Source organism: Perca fluviatilis, chromosome 2, assembly GCF_010015445.1.
Source record: "Perca fluviatilis chromosome 2, GENO_Pfluv_1.0, whole genome shotgun sequence".
NCBI classification, from domain to species: domain Eukaryota; kingdom Metazoa; phylum Chordata; class Actinopteri; order Perciformes; family Percidae; genus Perca; species Perca fluviatilis.
This window is the reverse complement of record NC_053113.1, coordinates 34,326,642-34,344,015: the sequence shown is the minus strand read 5'-3', so window position 1 is coordinate 34,344,015 and position 17,374 is coordinate 34,326,642. Positions and strand designations below refer to the sequence as shown.

At 41.4% G+C, this 17,374-nt stretch overlaps 1 protein-coding gene across 1 annotated transcript; it reads right to left on the bottom strand.

Moving 5' to 3' along the window:
* Positions 1–328: 328 nt before the first annotated feature.
* LOC120553566 (extracellular calcium-sensing receptor-like) lies at positions 329–4,016 on the bottom strand. The gene is made up of 6 exons (XM_039792108.1): positions 3,913–4,016; positions 3,391–3,685; positions 2,429–3,223; positions 2,040–2,267; positions 1,765–1,888; positions 329–1,284 (listed from the first exon to the last, which is right to left on the bottom strand). The coding sequence occupies exons 1-6, from the start codon at positions 3,999–4,001 to the stop codon at positions 371–373; spliced, it is 2,445 nt and encodes an 814-aa protein (XP_039648042.1). The 5' UTR covers positions 4,002–4,016; the 3' UTR covers positions 329–370.
* Positions 4,017–17,374: the final 13,358 nt, after the last annotated feature.

The window sequence follows — 17,374 nt, the reverse complement described above, 5'->3', positions numbered from 1 at the left end:
TTTATGATGGCAGTTATAGATGTTTTCGATATGTGACGTGAGACTACAATGCAGTAATAACTTTATTTTTGGGGGTTAGTAAGACAATAAACAGGTCATCACTCAGTTACATTGGATGGTAAAATGCAGTGTTAGTTGTGATCCACCACAGTGATGAAGGGCAGGTATTGATTGATATAATTATATATTATGTTGTACCAAATAAATGCTGTCATCTTAATATGATGTGTCAAAAATTATAAAGTGGAGAAATATTACAGAAGTACGTACAATGCAAGTAAAATGAGGAAAGATGTCTACATGAAAGTCTATTTGACACATTGTAATGTAACAATTATAATGGCATCTGCCGTTATATTATTTAAATTTTTCAAAATGATTTTGGTGTCTCCTTCCCCATCATATTCTTTTTTGTGTTCTTGTCAGGTTTCAGTAAGATAATATAACATTTTGGAATAAAAATACAAAAGAGCAGTCCAAAACTGGAAGCAAGAATAGCAAATATCTCCACAGCAACACTGAACTTCCCAGGAGAGCTGACATATGCTGGGATAAAAGTGATCCATACTGCGCAGAATATCAGCATGCTAAAGGTGATAAATTTGGCTTCATTGAAATTATCAGGCAGTTTCCGGGCTAGAAAAGCAAGAATGAAACATAACATGGCCAGGATTCCTATGTACCCAAGTACAGCCCAAAAACCTACAGCTGAGCCCAGAGCACACTCTAAGATGATTTTGTGCTTAAATTCATCAAAATTCTTAAATGGAAAAGGAGGAGAAATTGTTAACCAGAGGATACATATGATAATTTGTATAAGGGTGAAACCCAGAACACTGAGTTTCTGCTGTGCAGGCCCAAACCATTTCATGACATTACTACCTGGAAGTGTGGCCCTGAAGGCCATTAACACCACTATAGTTTTCCCCAGAACACAAGAGATACAGAGAACAAAAGTGATGCCGAATGCCGTGTGTCGCAGCATGCAGGACCACTCAGAGGGCCGGCCTATGAAGGTCAGAGAACACAGGAAACACAGAGTCAAGGAGAAGAGCAGCAGGAAGCTCAGCTCAGAGTTGTTGGCCCTGACTATAGGAGTTTTCCTGTATCTGAAGAAAATGAACGCCACAACAGCAGTGATGCATGTTCCAGATAAGGATGCTGCAGTGAGCAGCGCTCCCATAACCTCTTCATATGATAGAAACTCTGCCTCCTTCTTCACACAAGCATCTCTTCTCTCATTTGACCAGAACTCAGGGTGGCATCGTACACAGGTGATGGAATCTGAAAAAAATATTAAAGCAGTTATTAGACCTAATACATTTGTATTTTGTTTTGTCTCTATGTTAAATATTTGTGATGCATACAAAACTGATACTACATAATTACCAGATAATTGATAGCCTTAGGACAAATCTACATGGTCAGCATGGTATCATCATGAATGAAATTTGGATTTTAAAAGATACAGTACAAAGAGGGAGGAATTATGCATTACATATATTTTTCAAATGTCAATTTTCAGGGCTGCTGCACAAACACATTTTCATCCACTCTGAATGCATTTATTGCAGTTTCAGAGAGAGAGAGATGTCAAACCTCAGAAGCTGAGTCCAAAATCTGCATGCTTAGATACCATTGAGTAAATACTGTAGGTATTTTTATTTATTTATTTAAGAGAGCTGACCCTTTAATGACCTTTTTTATGACCTTTTACCAATATTACTACCAACATGTACATTTTAAGATGTTTCTTGTCTGTACCTGTAATGTTGCTCATTTCTCCCTCTGCACATCTTAAACAGTCATAGCAGCAGACAGGCTTTCCTTTCTGGAGAACCTTGCGAGTTCCTGGAGGACATTTCTCACTGCAAACTGACAAAGGCACCTGCATGAACAAAACAAAATGTATGGCCATTCACTTTTACCAGGTGTTGGCTTTGCAAGCCTCTATTAATACAGAAACAATATTAATGACTTACACTATCATAGAAAATAAATGCACTGTATTACCTTAAAGTGATACCATTGTAGCTTACCTGTTTTGAGTTATGTGCCCAAATTAAAGACTTATTTTGCAGATTCAGCTGTTTGTCTGCTGGTAAAGATGCATCATAAAGACCAACTGTGACAAAGTCCGCAATGCCATGTTCTGTTGGCTGCCAGTTTATAATTTCATACTTTGCTGCTGGGTCTCCATTCTCATTAAAGTAAACCTCATCTCCTTCCTTAGTTTTGAACTGAATCATTTTTATGTGCTGTAAAATCTAAGAAGATATGCATCCATATATATCATTATCTGACCAGCACTTTGTAGGCTTATTGGCTCAACAGCATGATGGACTGACTGCTATTATTAAGGTTAAACAATTTTCTTGTTAATGTGACTTACTTTAAAAACTATATAAAATGTTGGTGTTCAACTCACCGTCAATGGATCTAGCTGCACCACGTTGTTACAGGTTTTGTTACAGCTGAGAATATTATGAAGTGCGTGGGCCACAGCATACACTCCTTTATAGACATTGTTAAAGATAGGCATGAGCGACATATCAGTGAAGCTGTTTTGCACTCCAGTCAGATCTTCATGGCCAGTACATTCTCTCTGATTCCTTGCTGAAGTTTTTGACTGTTTGAATTTACAGTTAAATAATGTCTCCCAAAACTCTGAAAACATTTCATTACTAGATGAATTGAGCGGCTTCACATCCAACATGAACTCTCTCATACCACTGACATGTGCTTTGGGGATGGACAGGCCTACAGCACCATCCAGAATGTGATTAATATCCATGACTGCAATTTGGGAATCAAAGATCCAGCTCTCACTGCCTACCCACTGGTACCCAGTCAGGTTATGGTCGGACAACTCATGAATTAGCACATCCATATCCATGTGGGAAAGGAAAGCGACAATAACTTTGGAAGTGGATGCCTTGATCATGGAAATTATCTTTTGTATTTTTTCTGGTGGATCTGTTCTAAAGAAAGCTACAGAGTACTCCAGACAGATGCCCAGATGCTGGGCGGTTTCTGTGAATATGGCCATGCCATTGTTACCATAATCATCATTTGTTCTAATAGCTCCAACCCAAGTCCAACCAAAGTGCCACACCAACTGGGCCAGAGCTCTGCTCTGGTAGTAATCACTGGGTATTGTCCTGAGGAAGGATGGGTACTTGGTTTTATCACTCAGACAAGCACAAGTAGCAAAGTGGCTGATCTAAAAGAAAGAAAAAAATATTTGTCAAGATAAAGATATAAAATATAAAACATTTACACAGCACACTATAATTGATTTTAAATTTTTTTGTGATGGCCATTTGGAAGAATTACAGAATAATAATAATTTTTCACAAATGTAATTTACTTTTTGCCAATCTTACCCACCATTGGGATATGAAAGGGTCCAATGACAGTAGCTATAGCCATGCAAGGAGAGGACGAAGTCTCTCCCATAATGGCCTGCACTTGGGCAGGTCTGGTACATGGGGCAGAGAGTGAAGATAATACCTCATTACCATTAGCCAAGGACAGTGTAACCCTCACACCTCTGGCAATGGAGCCACAGACATCATAGATCTTATAGCCCAGAGAGATACCAGGCAGTAGTTCTGTGCTGTTATTAATCTCCTCTATGGCGAAGAGCATAGCCTGGGAATACTGGAAACCTCTGAAATTCAAACTGGATGTAGACAGTTATAAATAGTTGGAACTGCAAACTATTTATCCTTGAAATAAAACAGTAGCATAGAAAATGAAAGAATCTGATAGTAGTAATGCACACAACAAAGACTATATCTTATTTTAATACCCAGTTTTATAAAAAGAAAAAATTGTTCCTGTTTTGTATCTGTACCCACTTTCTCTCACATATTTCAAATCTAAATAGATATCTTAATAATAATTTACCTGGTGCATTCCAGTGGCAGGGGTTTTTGTGTGTAGCTGTCCTGTCTGTTTATCCAGCTGCTGTGGAAAGAGAAGATTCCCCCCAGCATGAAGTCTCCATCCTTAGATAGCTGGGGTCTGTCAGCCTCCCCTCTCTGCCTGCACACCAGCTCCTCAGCCTGAGAGAAAAATGCCACCAGCAACAGCTGCAAAAGTAGACAACCCTTCTCTGGCCCCCTGTGTGTGGACGTCATACTGTCTACAAGAGATAAACCACTGGATGGCATCACACGTACCCTAACATAAATCAAAAGCTTGCACTGGTATTTATACATTTTTTGCGGAGCATAAAAAATAACAATAGAACAGTGATGTTTTATCTTCATGGACATACAATATTTGGCAAGAGGAAGGTGCCCAAAAAGAAAGAATATTCAGTTGTGCTGTACAAACGTTTTTTTTTTACATATACAGTACAGGCCAAAAGTTTGGACACACCTTCTCATTCAATGCGTTTCCTTTATTTTCATGACTATTTACATTGTAGATTCTCACTGAAGGCATCAAAACTATGAATGAACACATGTGGAATTATGTACTTAACAAAAAAGTGTGAAATAACTGAAAACATGTCTTATATTCTAGTTTCTTCAAAGTAGCCACCCTTTGCTCTGATTACTGCTTTGCACACTCTTGGCATTCTCTTGATGAGCTTCAAGACGTAGTCACCTGAAATGGTTTTCCAACAGTCTTGAAGGAGTTCCCATGCTCAGCACTTCTTGGCCCTTTTGCCTTCACTCTGCGGTCCAGCTCACCCCAAACCATCTTGATTGGGTTCAGGTCGGTGACTGTGGAGGCTAGGTCATCTGGCGCAGCACTCCATCACTCTCCTTCTTGGTCAAATAGCCCTTACACATACTGGAGGTGTGTTTGGGGTCATTGTCCTGTTGAAAAATAAATGATGGTCCAACTAAACGCAAACCGGATGGGATGGCATGTTGCTGCAGGATGCTGTGGTAGCCATGCTGGTTCAGTATGCCTTCAATTTTGAATAAATCCCCAACAGTGTCACCAGCAAAGCACCCCCACACCATCACACCTCCTCCTCCATGCTTCACAGGGGGGAACCAGGCATGTAGAATCCATCTGTTCACCTTTTCTGCGTCGCACAAAGACACGGCGGTTGGAACCAAAGATCTCAAATTTGGACTCATCAGACCAAAGCACAGATTTCCACTGGTCTAATGTCCATTCTTTGTGTTTCTTGGCCCAAACAAATCTCTTCTGCTTGTTGCCTCTCCTTAGCAGTGGTTTCCTAGCAGCTACTTGACCATGAAGGCCTGATTCGCGCAGTCTCCTCTTAACAGTTGTTCTAGAGATGTGTCTGCTGCTAGAACTCTGTGTGGCATTCATCTGGTCTCTAATCTGAGCTGCTGTTAACTTGCAATTTCTGGGGCTGGTGACTCGGATGAACTTATCCTCAGCAGCAGAGTTGACTCTTGGTCTTCCTTTCCTGGGGCAGTCCTCATGTGAGCCAGTTTCGTTGTAGCGCTTGATGGTTTTTGCGACTGCACTTGGGGACACATTCAAAGTTTTCAAAATTGTTGTTTTCTTGTTTTCTTTCCTGTTTCTTGTTGCAGACAACGGCAGATGCTTAATCCTTAACGTCCTGCGATTGAAATCCTCTACAACGAAATACAGTCACTCTTTACACCTTTTTAGCTGTATTTTAACCGGACCTGTCTGGCCGCAGTTTCTCCGTTGTTTGTAAAACTTTCCTCCGCTCCGTTAGCTAACGTCTAGCTATTTGTTGTGCTAATGGCTAGTTAGCCTGCCTGCTAGCGGGAGGTAACACAGATCCCTCAGGAGTTTTTGCCTCCTTGGAATTCTATTCTATATTTTGGCAGCAGTAACGGACTATCCACAGCTTGCTAACACAAGCAGGAGCACCTGCGTTGTATTTCGACTTGTGAAGAGGGATCGGTTTTAGGAGAGGGCCTCCGTTAACGTTGCTACTAGCTAAACTAGCGAGCCACACGATGCCCCCCCTCAGCTGTTCACCTGGCTGTGACTCGTGCCTCCTGTTCAGCCAGAAGATAGTGGAACTTGAAGCCAGAATATCGACTCTCCACCAGATCAAGGCAAGTGAACAGTTCTTCGACACCATTATCATTGGAAGTTCCCCTCACACACACACTAATGTTGGATGTCTTGATTCCACTGTGCCCTGCACTACTCTCACCCCACCACGCACTAATACAATCTCTGTCCCTGTTGTCTCTCCTTGGCTTCTGCCGAGAACCCAGCCAGCTCTCCCGACCAGCTCCACTCCACACCAGCCTGAGCCATGGCGTATAAGCAAGCACCAGAGCAGGCGGTCAGGACAACGCCGAGGTCCAGCCCAACCCCTACAACTAGAAAATCGCTACACTATTCTGATGAACGTTGAGGAGTTCCCTTCTCTGCCACGTCCCCACGCAGCTCATCCTGGTCCATCCACACAGTCGACGCGCCCTCAATCCTCTCCCCCCTCGGACTCATCAACTTCCACGCTGGTCATCGGAAGCTCCATGGTCAGGGACCTCTACATTCCCCCTTCACCTAGTGGTCCCTCCAAGGTCTACTGCTTCCCTGGTGCCAAGGTCCGTGACATCCAGCACAAACTTCCAAGCATCCTCGCCCGCCACGCTAAGGTTGATAACATCATCGTGCATGTGGGCACAAACGACATCAGAGAGGGACGATCGACAGCACTCTGGAGAGACTTCACCACTCTCATCACCACCCTGATGGGCACAGGAAAACGGATCGTCATCTCTGGGCCTCTACCTACCTACAGGAAGGGTGCTGAGAGATGGTCCAGACTGTTCTGGCTCCACACCTGGCTGGAACCACTCTGCACTTCCCTGAGCATTCCCTATGTCGACAACTTCAACTTGTTCTGGGAAATGCCCAGCCTGGTGAAGCATGATGGTCACCACCCAAACCGACACGGAGCCAGGCTGCTATCTGACAACATAACGACCACACTGAAAGGCAAGTATTGACATTCTGTTGAAAATATCAAAGATTCATGCCCCCAGGTATTGATCCTGATAGCACTATACAAGTGGATGAATCTGAAAATGTTTTCTGCAGGGTAACATGTATGACTAGTACTATTCCAGTTATAATCAACAATAGACCATACAAAGTGGCGAATCCCATAAGTAATAAGAAGTTGACTGCAAACATAGTCAATTTAGCATCCAGTTCACGTCAGCCACAGCCTGTCCCAAAAAATGAGACGGTGTCTGTTCCTCGACTCAGATCAGTTAGATCAAAGGTAACCAAGAGAGGGGCAATACTTAACAACTTAATTGGAATTAAAACTACCACTGCAATGATAGAACAGGATAGGAAAATTAGATGTGGACTATTAAATATCAGATCTCTATCTTCTAAAGCAGTACTAGTAAACAAATTGATATCCGATAATCCGTCATCAAATTGATCTATTCTGTCTTACTGAAACCTGGCTGAGCCATGTTAGTCTAAATGAAGCCACTCCTCACAGTCATATTAATACCCAAATTCCTAGAAGCTCAGGCCGAGGAGGGGGAGTTGCAGCCATATTTGATTCAAGCCTGTTAATTAATCCTAAACCTAAACAAAATTATAACTCTTTTGAAAGCCTTGTTCTTAATCTTAAACATCCAACATGGAAGTCAGTACAGCCAATTATATTTGTTGTTGTCTACTGTTAAGAAAATCAAAAAGACGTGGTCGTTTGATTTCTGAGGAGGAAGGAGAGGCTTGGATCCAATTGAAAGATTAAGCAAAAGGTTTAATGAACAACACGATGAAAACGACAGTCAAAACACAATCAAACATAAAACACGAAACACTGACAGCAGCAGACTGCAAACATGCTTCCCCTTGTGGGGTCACAGTCTGCAACGCTGGTGACATGACAAAACAATAGGCTACACTGTAAACTACTACCAACATGCTTCCCCTGTCGGGTCACAGTTAGCAGTCCTGAAATCATCTCTGTTTCCGAATTATATTCCTGTCTCTCAGGTTAAGGACACAACTCTGAATCTCAGGTTTACTCCAGGTCACAGACAAAGGTCATTTATCATGGTAGTGCCGATTCTATTCAAGTTTACAGAGATACGCATTTCCTTTGTTCTAATCAAGTCTGGCCTAGCAGGGAGTGGCTCCCCAAGTTGTTTAAACAATAAGTCTTCTAGAGCATCTACTTTCATGCTAAATAACAGACATGACCTAATTAATTCTTTAGAAGCTTGAGTTTGGGGTGAGGCAGACAAATGCTAATTAGTGTGGTGTGATGCAGATGTTTTTTTCAGATTCAGTGTTTTTTCTAGCTACAGTGTTCATTTAACTAAAAGTATATTTTTTATCAGACATCACCAATGGTTTAACTTTTTACAACCCAACACTACCGAGCACCAGGTCCATATTCTGAATTTTTATCGGAATTCTCAGAGTTTTTGTCATATGTAGTCCTAAAATCAGACAAAGTACTTATTGTAGGTGATTTTAATATCCATGTGGATGTTGACAATGATAGCCTTAGTACTGCTTTCAACTCACTACTAGATTCAATTGGTTTCAGTCAGAGTGTTCATGAGGCCACGCACTGTTTTAACCACACCCTCGACCTTGTGCTGGCATATGGCATCAAAATTGAAGATGTATTAGTATTCCCGCAAAATCCTTTATTATCAGACCACTTCTTAATAACTTTCGAATTCTTAATACCCGATTATACAAAATTAGATAAAAGCTTCTACACTAAATGCCTTTCTGACAGTGCTATAGCTAAATTTAAGGAAGATATTCCAACAGCACTAAACTCATTACCGTGCTTTAATACAACAGAGGACCTTTATGTAAACTTTAGTCCCTCTCAAATTGTGTAGATGGTGCTACGGCCTGCCTATGGACTACTTTAGACTCTGTTGCTCCCCTCAAAAAGAAGACGATGAAGCAAAGGAAACTTGCACCGTGGTATAACTCCCAAACTCGTAAATTGAGGCAAATCTCGCGAAAACTTGAAAGTAAATGGCGTTCCACCAAACTGGAAGAATCTCGTTTGGATTGGCAAGACAGTCTGAAAACCTATAGGAAGGCCCTCAGAAATACTAGAACAGACTATTACTCATCATTAATAGAAGAAAACAAGAACAACCCAAGGTTTCTTTTCAGCAATGTAGCCAGGCTGACAGAGAGTCACAGCTCTAGTGAGCCTTCTATTCCTCTAGCTCTGAGTAGTGATGACTTCATGAGCTTCTTTAATGATAAAATTATAACAATTAGAGATAAAATCCATCACCTTTTGCCCTCAACTTCTAACGGTTCACCTTTCAACGCAGGACTCAACGCAGGACTCCTAGAAAGAACGACTAGACCTGACATATACTTAGACTGCTTTTATCCTATAGACATTCAACAATTAATGGTAAAGGTATCTTCAGCTAAGCCATCTGCCTGTCTCTTAGACCCCATCCCAACGAGGCTACTCAAAGAAGCATTACCCGTGGTTAACACTTCACTACTAGATATGATGAATATGTCTCTATTAACAGGTTATGTACCGCAGTCATTTAAAGAGGTGATATTATGCTCATTTTCAGGTTCATAATTGTATTTAGAGGTTGTACCAGAATAGGTTTACATGGTTTCATTTTCAAAAAACATCATATTTTTGTTGTACTGCACATTGCTGCAGCTCCTGTTTTACTCTATTTCAACAGAGACTGTTGAGCTCTCTGTTTTAGCTACAGAGTGAAGCATCTTACCTCAGCTCAGCCGTACATGTTCCAACCAGAGTCTGATCCCGAAACAGAACCCGAACCAGCTTCACAACCTAGACTGGAGCAAGATGTTTCAGAGTGGTAAGTTAATTAAGTATTTCAGTTTGAATTCTGCACCGTTTCTATCACAGTAATAACTTTATGTCCATTTACTGTCTGGAGGGTATCTAACGTTTTTTTTTTTTATATTTAGGTGTACTTGTGGAAATTGCTCGGCAATGTCCACTGAAGTTGAAAACATCTGTTGCCAAGAAATACAAATGGTAATTATATTAGAACGTATACAACAGTCATGCAAAGTGGATATGATGTTGACTAACCTTCCTCTGTTGCGAAATACTACAAAATGTGTTGTCATGTTTACTTTTACCGTTGTGTAAAAATGTATCATTTCACATCACCTCCTGGATGTAATTATTTGTAATCAATTATATTATAGGGGCCAATCATTTCTACGATCTTTGACAACACCATTTGTTTTATACATACAAGGTTAATGAATGTAGCTTCATCAATCAGTATCTGCATTTTGCGGTAATGTTGCCTCCTCAGGTAATATTTATTCTAAATGAGTTACTTATTTTTATTATTAGGTTGTTAGAATGCAACAGGTTCCTGTCCCACCTACCTGCATGGTTTATCATCCAGACTTGGAGCCAACCTGTTTGAACCACTACACCCTGCGGAACTTCTACACTATATACAGAGCAGACTATGGACCTTTGAGGTATCGAACAGAAAAAGAGTATGTTTTTAAAACATGTAATTAACTGTCCCATAACATTATTTTACCAATAAACCAAAGACCTAATGAAGAAATCACAATTACAATGTCTTTAGTTTTATCAAATGTTGAAACGCTTATATAAATAGAACAATCTTAATATACATAATATGAAAAAAATACAGATATACACTATAAATAACAGTGATGTTCACTATTGTCCAATCCTGTCCATACAGGCACCTTGCCTATCTTGGCTTTGTCAACTGGTGCTGGGGCTACTTGGGAAGGACTGTTAGGGTGGTAATCCCGTCGTGCGTTGTACGCCGGAAACGCCTGCAGTTTCTTGATCCGGGTGCCTAGTATGTACGGTTCCGACTGTCCCTTGAGCAAAGCGGGACAGATGGCGTGCAACCACTTCCTCCTTTGAGGGTCTCTCATGTTCCGATGCCAGGTCCTTGGGGATGGGGATCAGTTTCAGCACCTCAACAAATGGAGTTGGGTCCTCAAACACCTCCTCGAAAACCAGCCTCATAAGTTCTTCCACATATTCTGTGAATTAATGCATATAAATAATCACTTAAGTGCTTAAGAAGAGCGTTCTTCTCAGACGCCACCTTATTTCTACATATTTGTTTTTTAGCTAGGGCTGCAACGATTCTTCGAATAACTCGAATAATTCGATTACAAAAAATCCTCGAAGCAAAATTCTTTGCCTCGAAGCTTCGTTAAATCAATGTAATTAAGGTTGTACGGCTCACTGCGTTTCCACACGGAGGATTATTACTAGCGCACAAGAGGTTTGCGCTTCTGCGGACACAAGACTGACGGCCCATATTACAAATGAAGGAAGACGAAAAGCGAGGGTCTAAAAGGGAGAGACAGGCGAGAGAAAACACGCAGAAAGTTTGGGATCATTTTAAGCTGCAAACATGCTGCTACATCACCTCTGTAACAAACCTCCAGTGTACTCATCCATTCCACGGAGCCAACCCGACACAAGGTAGCTAACGTCTGCTCCTCGTCCCACCCGCTGTTTACACAACTAGCCTGCAGCATGCTATTTTGCTAATAGCGATGTTTTACACAACTAGCCTACAACATGCTACTCTGCTAATAGCGATGTTTTACCAAGCTAAAACGAAAGCTGTCGGTTTGTAGTGTAACTTTTATTAGTTTGCTTCTAATCTTTGGAAAATGTAGCTGCTGCCGGAGACAAACCGCTCCTCCCCAGCATGGCTACTTAATATGCACGTGAATGACGTCATCATGCATTCTTTATTCTTTCTCCTCACCATAGATATAGCTATGCTCCTCACTGTGTATTAGGCTTCTGAAAATGTTTCCCCCAGAACAGTGTAGTTGAGTAGCCCTGCTGTAAAACCCTCTGGTCAGTGAACAGTTCTTTTGCATATCCAGTGCAAAGAGCCAGAGGCAAGAAGGGGAATTGGGTGAAAAACGTTAGCGCGCTAACGTTAGCTCGCTGCTAGCGCGCTGCAATCATGCAAAATAAAAAGCAATCCAACAGCACATTATACAACGTAAACAAAGACACATTTTCTTGCGGCAGCCTTTATAAAATGAGCAGTGGTGAAAGTTATTATAGTCCATGGATGTATTAAGAGAAAATGATAATCTAGCTAGTCATGTTATGATGGGAAGTGGAAGTGACTATGCTCTTCTTCTCCGTTTTTTGGTGAATTTCTGTAGCAGAAACAGCGCCGCCTATAGGCCTGGCATATGAAGTAGCGTGTTGAGTCATTTACAAGTGGATTCGTTTGGACGCAACTATTCTTGAAACGAATCCAGGGAAGATGGGTAAAAAAAAGATCGTTTTGTTACGTGTGGACGGGGCCTTAGAGGGAGAGGGGGTCATGGGGGGACAACTGCCAAGCAAGGCCCACGTCAATTTCCGACAAGTCACGGCAATTTTTGGTGTTACCTGTAAATTGCCGTGTACAGCCGTAAACCTGAAGTTCCATGACAATCTACAGTGCCGCATACTAACGAAAATCCCACTTTTCATGCAGTGCATGCTAATTATGCTTAAATGTCCAGCAATCAATAAGTTCAACCAGAATCACTTTAGTTTCCACTCACTGTCCCTCCAAAGGTGCAGATTTGAGCCTGCTGAAAATTGCTCCCAGAGTCTATTGTCCGTGACAGTATTACAGCCTTAGCTGCTGACGCTCCCAGTCCACGGTCAAAGTAGTGAAAAATAAACCATACCTCAGTCTCTGGTGTAAGTCATGAACAAAAAAATCTGTGGCGACAGAATGTCCAGAACGACGTGCCGCAGATGAAACCAGGGTGGATTGCTGAGATGGCGTCTGGATGGCAGGGAATCCTAACTCCAATATTCACTCACAGGGTAACGTTCTCTAAGTCACAGGTGCGGGTCTGTGTTAAGGCGATCGCTGTTCAACTCCTTCCAGTCACGAAAACTCTCCTTTAGAGCTTAACTGGCCGCTGAGTAAGATTTGACAACGCTCCTTTCCCGACTCTAACCTTTCGCCACCAGGGCCACACGGAAGGCGGCTGACATCAAACGACTCCGACGCTACTGCTCATAGCTTCGCCGACCTTTGTTCAGCTGAAGCAGTATGTACTAGTCGACGCGAACAGATTCAGCCCTTACTTAAAGCTTAGTAACCCCAACTTGTTGGCGGTCCCTCACACGATAGTTTGGTTCTTTTTTTTATTCCGTTCAAGCGAGAGTGGGGCTCTCCAGTAAACTTCGGCGTACCTTTCTTTTCGCCCCCAACTTCACACACTTTCTTCCTGTTTTTACCCCACCCCCATCACACCAGATAGGCTATCTTGACCTTAACGCTCTACTCCTGATAGGGTGATACACCCATCACAAGTGATGTGGGGCATTAACTATCTGTACCGTTACACTTCGATCTGCAGGTTTGATAGGTCGAGTTGCAGCAAGAAAGCCATTGCTAAGACGTCAGAATAAGAAAAAGAGGCTTGCCTGGGCCAAGAAACATTGTCAATGGACTTCTGAAGACTGGAAGAAGGTGCTATGGACTGATGAATCAAAATTTGAAATCTTTGGTTCATCACGCAGGATTTTTGTACGCCGTCTGAACCAAATCGGCTACCACAGCATTTTGCAGCGCCATGCAGTACCCTCTGGTATGCGCCTAATTGGTCAGGGGTTCATCCTACAAAAAACATAAGTCCAAGCTATGCCAGAACTACCTTAGGAAAAAAGAACAAGCTGGTAAGCTTAAAAACATGGAGTGGCCAGAACAGTCATCAGACTTAAACCCCATTGAGCTGGTTTGGGATGAACTGGACAGAAAAGTGAAAGCAAAGCAACCTACAAGTGCCACACATTTATGGTAACTTCTGCAACAGAGTTGGGAAGAACTTTCTGAAGAATATTTGATTTCCATTGTAGAAAGAATGCCACGAGTGTGTTCAGCTGTTATATCTGCCAAAGGGGGCTACTTTGATGTGTCAAAAATTTAGAATACATTTTGGTTTATAAATTGATTCCATGATTTCTTTTTTAACTTCAATTGTTCATTTGTTCTATTCTTTCATTTCAGAGTACAATAAAACATTGAACTGCATGAATTTCAATAAAAACCTGGAAAAATTGGGGTGTTCTAAAACTAGGGAGTGTTTAATTTCAAACCACGATCTTTTTCCTTAATTTAACTAGTCGTTTTGGTGCCTAAACTTAACTATTATCGCTACATTTTTCTGCCTAAACTCAACTACTACAGCCTCTGAAAGGACCGTCATCTGGCGGTGCCTGTAGCCGGTTCGCAGTCACCATGTTGGCAATAAAACTACTGCCGTTGGCTAAATAAACCAGCAACTTTAATTGTTCTATCGCACTTTCATATTGCAGCGGTTTACTTAGTTCAAAATACTTCTATTTTAGGTATATAATGGTTTATTGAAGAATTGTTAAGCATGTAAATCACAATCATATCAAAACACACACACATATATATATATATATATATATATATATATATATATATATATAATATATATATTATTATTTTGTAATGCAAAGTAATCTTCTAGTTTTCGCAGAGCGGATGGTTAAGGTTCCTGTGATATGTGTGGCTTGGCAAACACGAGTAAACGATGGCAGAGGAGACGGTGTTCGCTCTGCTGAATGGCAAGTTTCATGATAAAAAGCTTCCAGATGGAAGTTTTGATAAAACCAAAGTTGTGTGCACTTATTGCAATGATGAACTATCCTTCAACGGAAGCACGATAAGTTTGATGCGCCATCTTTGGGCGAAACACATTTTTGCTGATGTTAGCAAATAATGCTACTGCTAGGGCGACCTCTAGCTCACCCAGTAAGAGCGTGTGCCCCATGAAGGCTGAGTCCGCCCAGGTTTGAATCCGACCTGCGGCTCTTTGCTGCTTAGATCACCACAGGCAACCCATCGAGGGAAACTATTGTCACGAGAGTACATGAACTGTACAATGCTGAAAAAGCTAAGAAAGTGAGGCAGTTGGCAGAAGGTACTTTTACTGCACTTACTAGAGACCACTGGACATCAGAAAGTAACCATAACTACCTTTAGTGTAACAGCACACATAAACGACTGGACACATTCACTTTGGGCATGTTAAAAACAGAAAAAAAGCATTTTGCCGAAGCATGCGCTAGCCAGTTTTTGAAGCTGCAAATAAGCGGACCAAATTATGGTGGACCAAATTTTAAGTTGATCGGATGACATCTCTAGGAGGAGTTCGTTAAAGTATGACGTGGAAATGGCCAAAATTGCACTAATTTCGAACTTTCAATTCACAATGGCGGACTTCCTGTTGGGTTTAGGGTATGGCTCCAATGAGCTGTTTTGTATGTCTTGACATGCCACATATAGTGTACCAATTTTCGTTAGTCTACGATAAACGTACTGCAGGGGCTCAATTTATTTAAAAGGAACCCCGACTAGTACGACATGTTGGCCTTATAAGATTGATGTGGGCGTCAGCTATTAAAAGGTGATACAAAAATACTCCAAATGTTTTGTTTTCTGCTAATAACGGATGTGTACCCACTCTGTCGTTCTCTGGGACATGTTTTCATGCTAATTGATTGTGTTTGGAGCTTCTATGAAGCTAGCGCGGACCACTGGTTAAGCTAGCTTACAATGCTAGCTAACGTTAGTATTCGGGGCACAGGGAAAGTAAAAACAAATTGCTATTTATACCACTAAAAAGGCTCAAAATATCGGCAAACTTCAACGGTAACATAGTGAGGGTCCCTACATGTTAACCGAAGCATTGAGAACTTTGTTAAGTGTACAGACGAAGAGCTGCGTGAGCTCCGTCAAAGGGCTACGAGAGAGAGAGAGAGCTACCGGTAGTCAATGCCACAACACAGCCACGTACTTTGTGAAACTGGTGGTGTACCTGCGGACATTGTGAAACTATGGCCACCCAACAGGAGTGTCTGTGTTGCACGGAGTGGGACCTGTTGCGTCCCAACACCCAAGAGACGCAGTGTTTTGTACAGTCTGAATATTCTCCCTCTCTGATGAACAGGGACACTTTTTTCCAAGTCCCGAAAATAAATTGGAGACGGCGACCCAGACCGGAGGGACAAGATGGACAGTTATCCACTGAGTAAGTACACTAGCTAGCTAGACAAGTTATGTTTACATCGGTGCGATTATTTAAGATATATTGTGCAAATTGCTTTTGATTTTAGTTGGCATCGCCAGCTGTAAGTCATGACTGGTTTCCCGAAGTACGAGGCTCTGTTGTGGCATAACTCTCTCTCTCGTAGCCCTTTCACGGAGCTCCTGCAGCTCTTCGTCTGTACACTTAACAAAGTTCTCAATGCTTCGGTAGGGACCCTCACTATGCTACCGTTGAAGTTTGGTGATATTTTGAGCCTTTTTAGTGGTATAAATAGCGATTTGTTTTTACTTTCCCTGTGCCCCGAATACTAGCTAGTGTTGTAAGCTAGGTTAACCAGCGGACGGCGCTAGCTTCGTTGAAGCTCCAAACACAATCAATTAGCATGAAAACATGTCCCAGAGAACGACAGAGTGGGTACACATCAGTTATTAGCCCCTAGGTTCGTCCTTTAAGCCTACGGTCAAACTGAAGGCTGAACGGCAGACGTGTTCATCTCGCTGTTACTGTACTGTCAATAGACGATACGTTGGGGTACAACCATTACACGTCACTACCCCAGAATGCATTGAGACGTAAATAACCATTGAAAAAAAAAAAATATTTGGAGTATTTTTGTATCACCTTTTAATAGCTGACGCCCATGTTAATCTTATAAGGCCAACATGTCGTACTAGTCGGGTTCCCGTTTAACTTTGTAGGGGGTGCTAGCGAGTCATTTTTGTGCGCCTATTGCCGGCACCCTTAAAATACGTAAACTGTCACCAGGATTGATGCGACCGTCAAATTTGGTTTGCTTTTGAATATGTTAAACCCTTCAAAAAGGCAATTTATTTGCCGTAATAATAATTCCTTCAGTTTAAATAGGGCCTCCGCCGCTGTTGGCGCTCGTGCCCTAAATATCATTTGCATAATAATTTGGAATGCGGTGTACACATATATATATATATACTAACCAATAACTATGAAAAACATCAGTCGTAACTTTACTATAGCCATCCAGATAATATTTATAGATGGTTTACAAAGTATTTCTTAACTATTTAACAAAGTATTATAGTCATCTGTTGCAACTTTATAATAACCATCCAGACACTGTTTATATACGGTTTACAAAGCAACTAGTAACCCTTAACAAAGTTAAGTCCTAAAGTGTTAGGAATATCTGGTCCATCTATCTATGTAATATTTATAGATGTTTTAAAAATGGTTTCTTAAAGGTTTACAAACATTTTTTAATCATTAACAGATACCTAATATAGAAGGATATAATGTGTGTAACAATAAACTGTTAATTTACAGCACT

Coding starts and splice junctions, on each gene's coding strand:
- LOC120553566 (XM_039792108.1), bottom strand. CDS start 4,001: ATGCTGGGGGGAATCTTCTCTTTCCACAGCAGCTGGATAAACAGACAG. Junction 3,686..3,912: donor CTGCCACTGGAATGCACCAG/GTAAATTATTAT, acceptor GTCTACATCCAG/TTTGAATTTCAGAGGTTTCC. Junction 1,889..2,039: donor GGGCACATAACTCAAAACAG/GTAAGCTACAAT, acceptor TTGTTCATGCAG/GTGCCTTTGTCAGTTTGCAG.